The 14,660-nt window shown below is 42.7% G+C and overlaps 1 protein-coding gene across 1 annotated transcript in view; it reads left to right on the top strand.

Moving 5' to 3' along the window:
- LOC144250676 (bone morphogenetic protein 15-like) overlaps nt 1–12,322 on the top strand; it is a 57,830-nt gene extending 45,508 nt beyond the window's left edge. Inside the window, 3 exon segments of the mRNA XM_077793628.1 lie at nt 10,666–11,007; nt 11,010–11,436; nt 12,220–12,322. Of these exon segments, the coding sequence (XP_077649754.1) occupies nt 10,666–11,007; nt 11,010–11,436; nt 12,220–12,322 (872 nt within the window).
- Nucleotides 12,323–14,660: the final 2,338 nt, after the last annotated feature.

Here is a 14,660-nt window from a genome sequence, read left to right as displayed (position 1 = left end):
TCACTGCTTTTGGATGTCCACATAACACTACAGAAGATCCTGTGATTAAAACCCTCAAGCCAGTTGAGACAATGCACGCCTGTAATCCCAGCAGCTTGGGAAGCTAAGGCAGGAGGATTGCAAGTTCAAAGTCAGTCTCAGGAACTTAGTGAGGCACTGTGTCTAAATAAAATACAAAAAGGGCTGGAGATGTGGATCAGTGGTTAAGCCACCTTGGGTTCAAGCCCTAGAACAAAAATGAACAAACAAAACTAAAAAAAACAAAAAAACAAAAAAACCCCTCGAACTTTTTTTTTTTAATTTTATTCAGGTTACTGTTAAGTTTTACCATCTGTTACAAACCTCTATTAGGTTGTGTTTTGAACCCACATTCAGAATCTGAAATTTACAAATGTGAACTTGCAGTCCTCCAGCCCCAGGCTCTGGAGCTACTGCAATTACAGGCATGTGCTACCACACCTGGCTGATCTTTAAATTTTGAGACAGGGTTTTACTAATGTGCTGAGGGTCTTGCTAAGTGGCTTGGGCTGGCCTGAAACTTCTGATCCTCCTGCCTCTGCCTCTGAAGTCACTGGGATTACAGATATGTACTACCATGCCCTGGTTTTCAAGGGACAGCAAGCTCAGGAAAGTTGGCTCCAAGCCTGTTTTCCTTTGGGGACCCCACTTAAGACCAGATATCTTGGAGCCTACTTTCCAGTCTCCACAACAACTGACTAATGTGTTAGCCACTTTCTTTCATAAAAATCTTATTGCTTGTTACCTCTGAAAACTGTAATTGAGTTGCATTTTTGTGGAGGGCTGTTTATGTGGTGGTTTGTAAGGTCAGGCAATGGCGACCCAAAGGAGACAGATTTAAAAAGGCTGCTGAATGAGGCTTTATTGAGATTTTGCTCCTGGGAGGGACCCTCAGACCAACAGGGTGGGTCTGAGGAGAAGTGCATGGGGCTGGACAGGACTGGAGTTTTTATTGGGCTTGGGGCAGGAAAGGAGGGCTTGGGATAGGAAAGGGGGGTTTTTAGAGTCCCTTGTTCTACTGGGGTTGGTTGGGGGAGCCGGCTAAGTTCCAGAATTGGTCAGGAAATCCCACTGATTGACAGGCACCTGATTGGTGGTTCTTTAGAGCCTGAGGGTTGCTTGGTGCTTTGTTCTCTCATCACCTCAAACCAACCTAAGGTTAGAAGGCAAATAGTACAAGATGCTGTGTTGGAGACTTCTAAGGCCTCAGAAAGGATGAGAGAAGCTAACTCCTGAGGATATGTGAGTATCTGTTGATACCACCGGTTATTGATAATGAGTCCTGCTTCCTCACATGCTGAAGTTTGAACATTAGAGAAGCAAGATGAGGCAAGCATATAAAGCAGGGCTTATTTGAAAAGGACTAAGGTAGACTTTTCCTGGGAGGGAGAAGGGGGCCATAGCTGGTATCCTGGTATCCCGGGAAGCGAGGTGTCCTGCCCTTTTTATATGTCCTAGGCTCCCTTTGTTCTCCTGCCCTCTTCCCCTCTTTCTCCTTCCTGTGTATGTGACTAGGCATTTGACAAGGCCTAGCAAATGCTCAGTGGGATGGCCAGATGGTGGGAAACTGGTGGGCTGAAGGGGAAATGACAGGATGGAGCAGCCAAGGACACATTAATTAACAACCTTACACCTTCCTATAGGGATGAGCAATTCCTGGGACATGTTACCTTAGCAACAGGTTGGAGCAGGGGGAGTTCTTGATAAGGCTGGAGGAAGGGCTCTGAAGGAATTAACATTTCAATTCCTCAGGGGACAGTCCCCAATTTCCTGGGACTCACTCAAAATTGGCCTGACTTGATCTGACTTCACTCAATTTACCTCTCTATACTGACTGTTGAATTCTGGCTTCACTGTTACACTTAATTAATGACAGCTACTACCAGCTATAGTTGTGGGGCAATGGACAATTTTAGAGACAAGAAAACTATGGCATGGAGAGAGAAAGCAACTAGCAAATGTCACACAGTGGGTGGCAAAGGTGGAATTTGAGCTCAAGTCTGATTCCAAAATCTGTCTATAAGTTTGTAAATCTTTAAATGCAGTATCCCAACAGGCCAAGAAGTTCTCCTATTTGGGCCATTCTGCTACTTTGAGATTTTGGCACCAAATATGCTTTGAGATTATCTTTGTCCCCATCATGCTCAATTCTACTTCAAACATCTGCATTAGACACTCTTCCAGGACAGTAACAGGTGTGCAGGGTTCTCCAGGGAATGTAGGCAGCCATCAACTTCAAGGAACTCTTGAGAACCTGATGAGATTAATCTGTTTTTTTTTTTTTCACTAGTCTCCAATGACAATGGACAGAATTCACTCTCCTTCCAAGTAAAACCACCAATACTCTCCTAGCTATCTCTTACCATGGGCTTTTTGTGTGTCAGGCATTGCAGAAGATGCTGTACAAAACTATCACCCTTAATCCTTGCCATTACCAGATGAGGTTGGTACTTATTAACATAAAGATTTTATAGATGAAGAAACTGAGGCTCAGTAACATTGCCAATGTTACACAGCTAGTAATTGTTAGTCAGGGGTCAAACCTAGGCTCTCAGGTCCAGAGCCTGTGTTTTTAATCACCATGCTGTGCTGAATTCCCAACAGATTTTAATTGAGCACTAGGCACTCTATCTAGGTTGGGTATATGTGGGCAAATAACTACTCCCCTGATTTCTAGGAGCTTCTAGTCATCATGACAGGCAAAAGTGCAACTTATGCAGTCAAGGGGGAGAAATAATGTCCATGTGTTTCTGCCCTTTTTTCACTCAAATAATTCAATACAATTTCACTCTATAGTTTCTTAAGAAAAGACAATCCTTAATGCTAGGTACTGCAATAGAGAAAAATCAATTCACAGCAAACTATTCTACATTAATTCTAAGCACTGCAAACACACTTATTCGTAACAGGTTCATGATAGACATTCCCTCTGCATGCTCAGTGTGAGGTCAGCCAATGGGCAGCGACCAAAGGAGGCAGATTTAAAAGGCTGCTGAAGGAGGCTTTATTGAGACTCACTCCTAGGGGGAACTCAATCAGACGCACAATGTGGACAGAAGAAGGGTATGGAGAGAAACCACGTGGGGGCTCTAAAGGACTGGAATTTTATAAAGCTTATGGCAGGAGGGGAAGGGCTTGGGACAGGAAAAGGTGTTTTTAGAGTCCCTTATCCCACTGGAGTTGGTCTGGGGAACTGGCTGAGACCAGGATTGGTTGGGAGACCCTGTTAATTGACAGGCATTAGCCAGGAGATCCTGCTGATTGACAGGTGTTTCCATTGGTGCCTCATTGGTGTTTCTTTGTGGTGCTCAGGCTTCTTGGTTCTTTGTTCCTAAGTCACCGCCACTGACCTGACACTAAGCTCAAGTGTCAGATCAAAAGTCTCAAACCTTAGGCTTTAAGACCAGTGGAGGCACACTCACTCAGACCATGGTGATCAGATCAGGATCCAAGGCAGGCTTCTCCTGGGGTGGAGCTGGCAGCCAGTTTAGGAGAGAGTCCTAGGGAGAAGTTGCAGCTCTCACCGGGGTCAAGATGTGGCTGTAGAGTTTGAGAGTGTGAGGAAGAGGCAGAAGATCAGGCAATCCATGAAAAGAGTTGGGTTGTCAGTCCAGGTTCTCATCAGGCTCTCTATTGTGAGGGCATCAGTGCAGGCTGGCTGAATGACTGTTCATTTGCTCCACCATTTATACTAAATTTGGGGGCTTCTGACCACCCTTTCAATGCCTATCAGCTGCCACCGAATTTCTCAGTGATGTCATTTGCCCTGGGGTTAAAGCATCTGGTTTGTGGACCCCATCCTGATTTTTCTTGCCTCTCCCCCTTATTGGGATGAGGACAACATGACAGAGACTTCACTCTGAGCTTCTCAGTGTGGGGAGAAGTGACTTGTTTGGGCCCAAAGGGCATACTGGAAGGTTCCGTAGGTGTGCCTGGTTAGACTGCAGGTTTCAAACTGGGATTTTAAAATGGAGTTGCTTAGGCTAAGGCCTAAGGCCATCCTTGCACTAGTATAATAGAATAGGTAGATAATGTTATAAGTGCTTAGAAAAGGATAAGCAATTGGGATCCCAGGACTCCAGAGAAGAAATGGCTCAGGCCTGGAGATATAATGCAGTAGGTAGAGTGCTTGCCTCACATGCACAATGCCCTGGGTTCAATCCCCAGCATCACGTACACACACACACACACACACACACACACACACACACACACAGGGCTAAATGTTTGGATCAGAGAAAGGGAAGCAGAGATAATGTTGGAAGGCCTCATTGAGAAGGTAATATTTAAGCTGGCACTTGGGAAAGGAGGAGTAAGGTGTTAAGAGCCACAAGCCAAGTAATATGATGCATGGCATTTTTGGTTGAAAGGTGACGGTGGCCAGCAAGCCATTGAGATGATATGATTATGTTAATATCTGCATTCATATGGATATTGGACTCCTGCTGTCCACCTCAGCCTGCTAGGGACTCCTGGAGAGTTCCCATTGGTTGGGGAAGTGCGGTAGGAGGGAATTCTGGAGGAGGGACTTGCGGTTGGGGTCTGGGAGAACACCACGTGGGTCGGTCGGCAATTTTCCCAGGAGCGGGAGCGTATTACGGGGCATTGGCGGCAGTTTCAAAAATAAAGTTTGTTCCTGCTTGAGTGGCTCCTGATTTTGTGCCCAGCCAGACTGCGGCAGTAAGGAGCCAATTTCATTGGCAGAGAAGTTCATCCTGATTTAGGAAAGAGAAAATAACTTGGTGTGGGTGGAAATTCACTCAACAAATATTTATTTACCACCTACTGAGGGCTGAGCACATAAATGTGATTAAGACAGGCAAAGCTACTGGCTTGGAGCACGTGTTCTGGTGGGGAGATAAATGTGCAAACAGTTAAGTGGCAAATTGTGGCAAATGCTGTCAAATGATGAACTAGGTTATGATTGAGAATAGCAATGAAGTTGTCTCTTTCCGTGGGGTTTTGTGAAGGTACCTTTGAAGAGGGAACCTTTGAGCTGAGGCCAGTTAAGAAGGGAGACATGACAAGAGTGGAGAGACATCTGGCTTAGGTTTAAGGAACAATGTGTGCGAAGGCCTAGCGGGTGGAAGGAAGAATGTCCTATTTGTGGCTGGAGTCTAGAGAGCACTGCAGGGAATGGCAAGATATGAGGCTGGTGAGAGGTGGGGTCTCAGAGGACCTGAGGAGGACCCCAGATTCCATTCCTAACCAGGGAATAAAATCATTCAGATTATCCTATATGCTTATATGAATATATCACAATGAATTCACACTTTATGTGTAATTATATTGCACCATAGGGAAGTCCAGAAGGAAAGAAGACCAGAAGAATAGAAGAGGAGGAGCAGGGGGAGAGAGGAGAGAAGGAAAGAAGGAAGTACTGGGGCATGAATTGGAACAAATTATATTATGTGCATATATGAATATGTCACAATGAACCACACTATTATGTATAATTACAATGTACTAATAACATTATTATGTATAATTACAATTCACTAATAGAAATAGAAAAAGAGGGAGCTCTACCAAATTCATTCTATGAGGCCAACATCACCCTGATTCCGAAACCAGACAAAGACATCTCAAAGAAAGAAAACTACAGACCAATATCTCTGATGAACCGAGATGCAAAAATCCTCAATAAAATTCTGGCAAATCGGATACAAAGGCACATCAAAAAAATTGTGCACCATGATCAAGTAGGATTCATCCCTGGGATGCAGGGATAGTTCAATATATGGAAATCAATAAATGTTATTCACCATATCAATAGACTTAAATATAAGAACCATATGATCATCTTGATAGACGCAGAAAAAGCATTCGACAAAGTACAGCATCCCTTTATGTTCAAAACATTAGAAAAACTAGGGATAACAGGAACTTACCTTGATATTGTAAAAGCTATCTACGCTAAGCCCCAGGCAAGCATCATTCTGAATGGAGAAAAATTGAAGGCATTCCCCCTAAAATCTGGAACAAGACAGGGATGCCCTCTATCACCACTTCTATTCAATATAGTTCTCGAAACACTGGCCAGAGCAATTAGACAAACGAAAGAAATTAAAGGCATAAAAATTGGAAAAGAAGAACTTAAATTATCACTATTTGCAGATGACATGATTCTATACCTAGAAGACCCAAAAGGGTCTACAAAAAAACTACTAGAACTAATAAATGAATTCAGCAAAGTGGCAGGATATAAAATCAACAAGCACAAATCAAAGGCATGTCTGTATATCAGAGACAAAACTTCTGAAACGGAAATGAGGAAAAACACTCCATTCACAATATCCTCAAAAAAAATAATAAAATATTTGGGAATCAACCTAACAAAAGAGGTGAAAGATTTATACAATGAAAACTACAAAACCCTAAAAAGAGAAGTAGAAGAAGATCTTAGAAGATGGAAAGATATACCCTGTTCATGGATAGGCAGAACTAACATCATCAAAATGGCGATATTACCAAAAGTCCTGTATAGGTTTAATGCAATGCCAATCAAAATCCCAATGGCATTGCTTGTAGAAATAGATAAAGCAATCATGAAATTCATATGGAAAAATAAAAGACCCAGAATAGCAAAAGCAATTCTGAGCAGGAAGTGTGAATCAGGTGGTATAGCAATACCAGATTTCAAACTATACTACAGAGCAATAGTAGCAAAAACAGCATGGTACTGGTACCAAAACAGGCGGGTGGACCAATGGTACAGAATAGAGGATACAGAGACTAATCCACAAAGTTACAACTATCTTATATTCGATAAAGGGGCTAAAAGCATGCAATGGAGGAAGGATAGCATCTTCAACAAATGGTGTTGGGAAAACTGGAAATCCATATGCAACAAGATGAAACTGAATCCCTTTCTCTCGCCATGCACAAAAGTTAACTCAAAATGGATCAAGGAGCTTGATATCAAATCAGAGATTCTGCGTATGATAGAAGAGAAAGTTGGCTACGACCTACATGCTGTGGGGTCGGGCTCCAAATTCCTCAATAGGACACCCATAGCACAAGAGTTAACATCTAGAATCAACAAATGGGACTTACTCAAACTAAAAAGTTTTTTCTCAGCAAAAGAAACAATAAGAGAGGTAAATAGGGAGCCTACATCATGGGAACAAATTTTTACTCCTCACACTTCAGATAGAGCCCTAATATCCAGAGTATACAAAGAACTCAAAAAATTAGACAATAAGATAGCAAATAACCCAATCAACAAATGGGCCAAGGACCTGAACAGACACTTCTCAGAGGAGGATATACAAACAATCACCAAGTACATGAAAAAATGCTCACCATCTCTAGCAGTCAGAGAAATGCAAATCAAAACCACCCTAAGATATCATCTCACTCCAGTAAGATTGGCAGCCACTATGAAGTCAAACAACAACAAGTGCTGGCGAGGATGTGGAGAAAAGGGTACTCTTGTACATTGCTGGTGGGACTGCAAATTGGTGCGGCCAATTTGGAAAGCAGTTTGGAGATTCCTGGGAAAGCTGGGAATGGAACCACCATTTGACCCTGCTATTGCCCTTCTCGGACTATTCCCTGAAGACCTTAAAAGAGCATGCTACAGGGATGCTGCCACATCGATGTTCATAGCAGCACAATTCACAATAGCTAGACTGTGGAACCAACCCAGATGCCCTTCAATAGATGAATGGATAAAAAAAAATGTGGCATCTATACACAATGGAGTACTATGCAGCAATAAAAAATGACAAAATCATAGAATTTGCAGGGAAATGGATGGCACTAGAGCAGATTATGCTTAGTGAAGCTAGTCAATCCCTAAAAAACAAATACCAATTGTCTTCTTTGATATAATGAGAGCAACTATGAACAGAGCAGGGAGGAAGAGCAGGAAGAAAAGATTAACATTAAACAGAGACATGAGATGGGAGGGAAAGGGAGAGAAAAGGGAAATTGCATGGAAATGAAGGGAGACCCTCATTGCTATACAATATTACATATAAGAGGTTGTGAGGGGAATGGGAAAATTAACAAGGAGAGAAATGAATTATAATAGATGGGGTAGAGAGAGAAGATGGGAGGGGAGGGGAGGGGGGATAGTAGGGGATAGGAAAAGTAGCAGAATACAACAATTACTAATTGGGCATTATGTAAAATTGTGGATGTGTAACCGACGTGATTCTGCAATCTGCATTTGGGGTAAAATTGGGAGTTCATAACCCACTTCAATCTAATGTATGAAATATGATATGTCATGAGCTTTGTAATGTTGTGAACAACCAATTAAAAAAAAAAGCAGACCAAGTCAAGTTTGTACTGATGCTGTGAGGCTGAAAAGTAGGATACTTACAATTAGGCACATATCCCAGGCCGACTATGAAGCATACTGGTATCTTAGAGCCTCTGGAATGGATACAGAAGCAGATGACAGATTCAGTCATAAGGGATGTATGAGTCCTTCCTTTCCCTGGAAAGTTCTGAGCAGACCCTTCCTGGCTCTGATCCTCAGCAACCCCACCCTGCTTCAGGAAACAGGTGAGGTCAAGGTCTGAAAGGAAAGGGCAGTTTCTCACTGGACAGCCTGCTAGAGGTTTGGGTTGGGTTCCTTTTCAGGCAGGGTGGAGCAGGTGTATGGGTGGGCCTCTAGGAAAGATTATTGTAAAATGGGAGTGTGGAATAACATAAGAAAGCAAACACAGGTCTGACTTGGGCCTGTGTGAATGATGGCTAGTGAGTGCCCCAATCCTGAGGGTGTGTTTAGCATGAGTTAGAATACAAACTTTTAGAAGTACTCTGGAACATCAAAATATTAAAGAGTTCTGTTTAATCCCCAGCACTATTACAATCCCAGACTTGTGGATTCAGTGGAGAAGCATTAGATGAATAAATAATACATAGATTAATGTGGAAATACTTACTAAGATGTTTGTAAAGGAGAGAGAAGACCTTTTCCTGAGATAACTGGTTTTGTAGTCTTTGCTCTTGACCTTTACCAGGAGGGGGAGCACAAGTTGGGAACTCTACAGGCCCAGCCTTCCTACCCTTTGGCCACTGGGTGTCAACACAACAGTTTGGATTAAATCTCTCAATTGCTAAGGGGCATGCAGTTTTTAATAGATTTGCCAGCAAACAAAATATTGGTGATCAAGGCCTTGTTGAGAAGGTATTTAGAGAAGTGATGGTAAAAAGAATGGGGAAAATGGAGAGTCATTTCTAGAAAGGAATGGAAAAGGGAGAGATGGGGAGTTAAAGGAGAAATGGCCAAAAGATACTTAAGCAATAAAAAAAAAAAACTTCTTGTCGTTGTAGATGGACAGAATGCCTTTATTTTATTTATTTTTATGTGGTGCTGAGGATCAAACCCAGTGCCTCTCACATGCTAGGCAAACACTCTGCCACTGAGCTATCGCCCCAGCCCAAGAAGCAATTCTTGAAGTTGTTGAAAGACAGAAACGGCAAAAATAGCTGTCCCCACTAGTGACATAATTATTTTGTGGTGCCTTGGTCCTGGATTTAAAACAATGACAGAATAGTGCACAATACTGAATTGTTGCCCAAAACCTGCATCTGTATATTGATGTGAAATCAGGATACTTTTAAAAATATTTTAAGACTCTTTTGTTATTTTTAGTTACAACATAACAGTAGACTATTTTGGCAGAATATACATACATGGAGTATAACTTATTCTACTTTGGATCCTACTCTTGTGTGTGTTTTTCCTGGTCATGTGTACAAATACAAGGCTAGGAAAGTTATGGCCAAGTTTCTAGTGTCTTTCCTATTTCCCCCCCTCCCTTTCTTCCCCCTTTGTTGAATCCAATGGATTTCTATTGTTCCCCTCCCCAACCTCCCTGTGGGTTAGTAATCAGAGCCAATCCCAAGAAACGAAAGGCCACATGTTCTCTCTGAAATAAGGTCACTAAATCCATGCATGTTTCAACATGTCTTTTGGTCACCTTATTAATCAATAATATAATTGATCTTCTAAACTCTTCTATGCTTGAGTTTTTCCCCTGAGTCTAGAACTGTAAGTTATCTAAAAGTGAGACAACATTACTTTATTGATTTATTTTTTATTGGTGTACTATACTTATGTATAATAGATTTGTCATGACATATTTTACATGGACATGACATAATTTGGTCAATTTCATTCACCGTATTTCCTTTTCCCTTACCTCTTCCCTCCCTTGACCAACTTCTTGGCCACTGGTACAGTTTCTTTTCTTAATGGCAACCAGCTTGAGTTCAAATTTTAACTTTACCATATACTGGCTATGTGTCCTTCATGGTTTTGGTTTCTATGGTGCTGGGATTGACCCCAGGGCCTTACATATGTTAGGCAAAAGTGCTCTCACCATTGAGATACATCCAGCATTTGGGTGTGTGTCCTTTGACATAGCTTCTGTGAGCCTCAATTTCCTTGTCTGCAAAATGGGAATAATAAGCATCTCATGAGACCATTGAGGATTCAAGAGTTTATAAATATAAAGCATCTCGTACATTTGCAAGTGTTCAACAAATGATAGATATTATTACCTTGAGTTAATTTCAGGGCTGATTACAGTTGTGTTTCTCTTGAACAGTTTTGTAAAGGATTTTCAGGCTCAATATCCAGACAAGACTCTAATCCCCTAACCCTATTCTGTCTTATGTGTGCAGGTTCCTGGCATTTGCAAACCCTGGACTTTCCTCTCAGACCAAAGCGGGAAGTGTACCAACTAGTCAGAGCCACTGTGGTTTATCGTCAACAACTCCACCTAGCTCACTTTAGTTTATCCTGCCATGTGGAGCCCCGGGCCCCACAAAGCCCAACCAACCACTTTCCTTCAGGAAGAAATTCCTCAAAGCCTTCTCTGACGTCTAAAGCCTGGACAGAGATGGACATTACACAACACATTCTGCAGACACTCTGGAATCACAAGCATCACAGGATCCTAAGACTCCACTTTATGTGTCAGCAGCAAAAAGGTAGCCTGGTTCCTGGGATCCAATGGAATGCACTTCACCCTTGGACACTGCATTTGTGCTGCTACTCTATTTCAATGACACTCATAAAAGTGGCCAGAAGGCTAAACTTCCCAGAGGACTAGAGGAAATATTAGAAAGGGGATCCTCTCTTTTGAGGAGGGTCTGGCAAGCAGGCAGCATCCTGCCTAGGGTTTCTGACTCTTCCCAGAAACATTATGGGTCTGCAAATAATCAGTCTGCAAATAATCAGTGTTCCCTTCATTCTTTTAAAGTCACCTTCCAGCAGCTGGGCTGGGATCATTGGATCATTGCTCCTCATCACTATACCCCAAACTACTGTAAGGGATCCTGTCCTCGGGTACTACACCATGGTCTCAGTTCCCCCAATCATGCCATCATTCAAAACCTTGTCAATGAGCTGGTGGACAAGAATGTCCCCCAGCCCTCCTGTGTCCCTTATCAGTACTCTCCCATGTGTTGAGAGCCACAGCCAAAGGGGCCCAGCAAACTTCCAGCTGCCAGCAAACTTCCAGCTGCCGGCTGATGATTGGCTCACAGCGGCCCCAGCAACATCTAGCTGATTGGCTCCTCTGCGGTGCTGTTCATTGGGCTGTTTCCCTGCCCTTCAGACTGCCAGCTGATGATTGGCTCACAGCGGCCCCAGCAACATCTAGCTGATTGGCTCCTCTGCGGTGATGCTCATTGGGCTGTTTCCCTGCCCTTCAGACTGCCAGCTGATGATTGGCTAGATGTTGAGAGCCACAGCCAAAGGGGCCCCAGCAAACTTCCAGCTGCCAGCAAACTTCCAGCTGCCGGCTGATGATTGGCTCACAGTGGCCCCAGCAACATCTAGCTGATTGGCTCCTCTGCGGTGATGTTCATTGGGCTGTTTCCCTGCCCTTCAGACTGCCAGCTGATGATTGGCTCACAGCGGCCCCAGCAACATCTAGCTGATTGGCTCCTCTGCGGTGATGTTCATTGGGCTGTTTCCCTGCCCTTCAGACTACGGAACTGCTCATTGGGGGACTTCTTTGGCTCCGCCCATGCGACCCAGCCAATCGGCCTCAAGAGCAGGAGGATTGTGGGAGGTGGTGAGAGGCTTGCGTTGGTGAGAGGCTTGTGGAAGCCGGTGGTGGCAGTTGGGCTCTGAGGGTTTCTTTTCCTGAGGAGCTGTTTTGCTTGGCGTTTGTAGTTCTAAAAATAAAATTAGTTTCTTTTGACAAGTGGCTCCTGAATTGTGCCCAGCCAGACTGCGGCACCCATGAGCATCCTTCTGATTGAGGAAACTCTGAATATTCAGTATAAGGAGTTTGACGGTGTGATTGCTCAGTCTTGTACACGTAGATAATGGCACAGGAACAGCTAGCTCAGGTTTTCCATGTAATTGGAGAATGGCCGGAAATATCAATGTGAAAGATATATGTGACCTTAAATCTACAGGTCCTATCCCTTGCCCTAAGTATTGTTTCTTTAGTCTCTTCCCCCATTTGTAATCTACTCAGTTGACCTAGTCAAATTTGGTCACTAGAACAAATCTGACCACTATTATTGGTCAGCACAATTGGACCACCAGTCAGGGCCCTTACTGTCTGGATAAGATGGTCCTTTGGAGATGTTCTGTTTTGTCTTTTTTAAATTGTGACCTTGTCAAGTCACTGGCCCAAGCTGATAGAAGTTTATAAAGTGTCCCACCAAAGCCTGGGAAAGGTGGACTTTTACTAGTGTTCAGCTTCTAAGGCTCTGGAAGATTTGGAGTGGTATTAGTAGCCTGAGATTTTTGTACCCTCTTCCTCCCCTCCTGTCTCTTGTAAATGAATGTCTCCTATTCAGACTGCCTGCTTCTATGCTCCTTCCACCTTCTAATTCTTGGACTGGAGAACTTTGTAGGTAACCGTCTTTATAGGAATCTTCATGTAAACGTGTAGGGCTTTTCCTCTCGGCCTCTGCATCTGGGAAAAGGCCCACAGGGAAGCATCACCATGGAGTTGTCTGAGATGGCAAGTGCTTCAAAACAACCAGCATTTGTTGTAAAGAGGAGAAAATCTGTCATTGCTGATTAGGATGAGGGAGATATTTCAAACTTTCTATGGAGCAGTAGGTTTATCACAGGCTGTTTTCTTTTCTTCTTTTTTAAATTGTTTTTCCTTGTTTTAATTTCTTACATACATGATTTAAAGTCCTGTAATCGCACCCAAAGAAAGTTCCTTGGTAGCTCAGAAACCAGAAGGCCTGTTTGGGGAGGGAGAGGAGGAGAGGACTGTGGGGGGGGGGGGGAGAGCCATGCAGAGGCCTAGAGCTGACTTCATTCTGGGCTTGCCTGTTTCATACATCCATTTGGGCTCTGGACATTAGACTTGGGGAGATGGGGATGAATGGAACTCAGTTGTGGGCTAACTGATGCTTGTGTTGTGACTCTATATTCCTATGCTGTATTTAAGTGATGGGATGGAGATGTGTTACAAATACCTTGAGGGAAAAGTAAATACGAGAAGATGAAATTTTAAAATATATTGTGCATGTGTACAAAATAACAGTGTAGAATTATAATGCATTAATAATTAAAATATATTTTTGCTGAAGAAGATGGTGAATATTTGGGGAATTGGGAGAACAGGTGGAAGGAATTTGTTTGCTTTGTTGGCTTTTAGCTATGATTGAGATCTCTAGTCCCTATGGAGCAGGTCTGCAGGCTCTTCAGAAGTCTGTTTTCTTAAAGGCATACTGCTGGTGAACAGGACTCAGTGACATGCCCTGTTGAGGAAGCCTGGTAAGTCTTTCCCACTGCCGAACTATTCCTCAATAAGTTAGTACTATTCTTGGTGGGATGGGATTGATTAAGGGTGGGTACATGTGTTTGCAAATGTTAATCCCTATCTTATCCATCATAAATTAACTCATTTTTACCACTCCCTTCTCAACAGTTAATTCTAGCTAGACTAAATATGCTGCAAGCGAATATCTCGCAAGTCTATGTCAGGGCTTAGAATACATAAATGAATACATAAATGTTATTCTTCCCTTTAAGGAATTGTTCCTTAATATTGCTTTATTGCTTTGTCCATCTACCTACTGTAGCTTTAGGAATCAGCTAAGGTTTTTTTTGTTTTTTGTTTTTTTGGTTTTTTTTTTTCCCAGTCTCGGTAGCTCCCATGCCCCTCCAGACTCGTGTAGGTGTCCACTTTGTGTCCACATAGCATTACATGCTCTCCCTCAGTATACACTAGTATAACTGTCTATTGCAAAAAAGGATGGAACCCATTTTGAGGGGTTTCACCCGTGTCATACCCCTGTTCTCTATTGCCAGACCGCAGTACCTAATAAGTCATTAACAGAAAGAAAGAATACTAACAATACTTCTTACAGAGTGGGAGATCCAACCCAGGGTCTCATCTGTGCTAGACAAGTGACCTACCCCTGAGCTTTATACCCAATGCAACAGTGACATTTTTGTGGAGGATGCATTCTTCCTGATACAATAATTCAATATTTACATAGTTCACTAATTTTTCATTGGAATAAATGTAATTTATGCATATACTTTGTACATAAATTAAGATGATTAATATTTGTGCCCCATTTCAAAAGCATGCTACAAATGTCAATAGAATGTGATAGTTTTGTTACTGAACAAGGCAGTTTGTGAAATCATATGTATCTCATTTTGAACTGAGGAGATATGGACTTTA

The sequence above is a fragment of the Urocitellus parryii genome, chromosome X, assembly GCF_045843805.1.
Source record: "Urocitellus parryii isolate mUroPar1 chromosome X, mUroPar1.hap1, whole genome shotgun sequence".
Taxonomy (NCBI): domain Eukaryota; kingdom Metazoa; phylum Chordata; class Mammalia; order Rodentia; family Sciuridae; genus Urocitellus; species Urocitellus parryii.
This window is presented reverse-complemented; position numbering and strand designations above follow the sequence as displayed.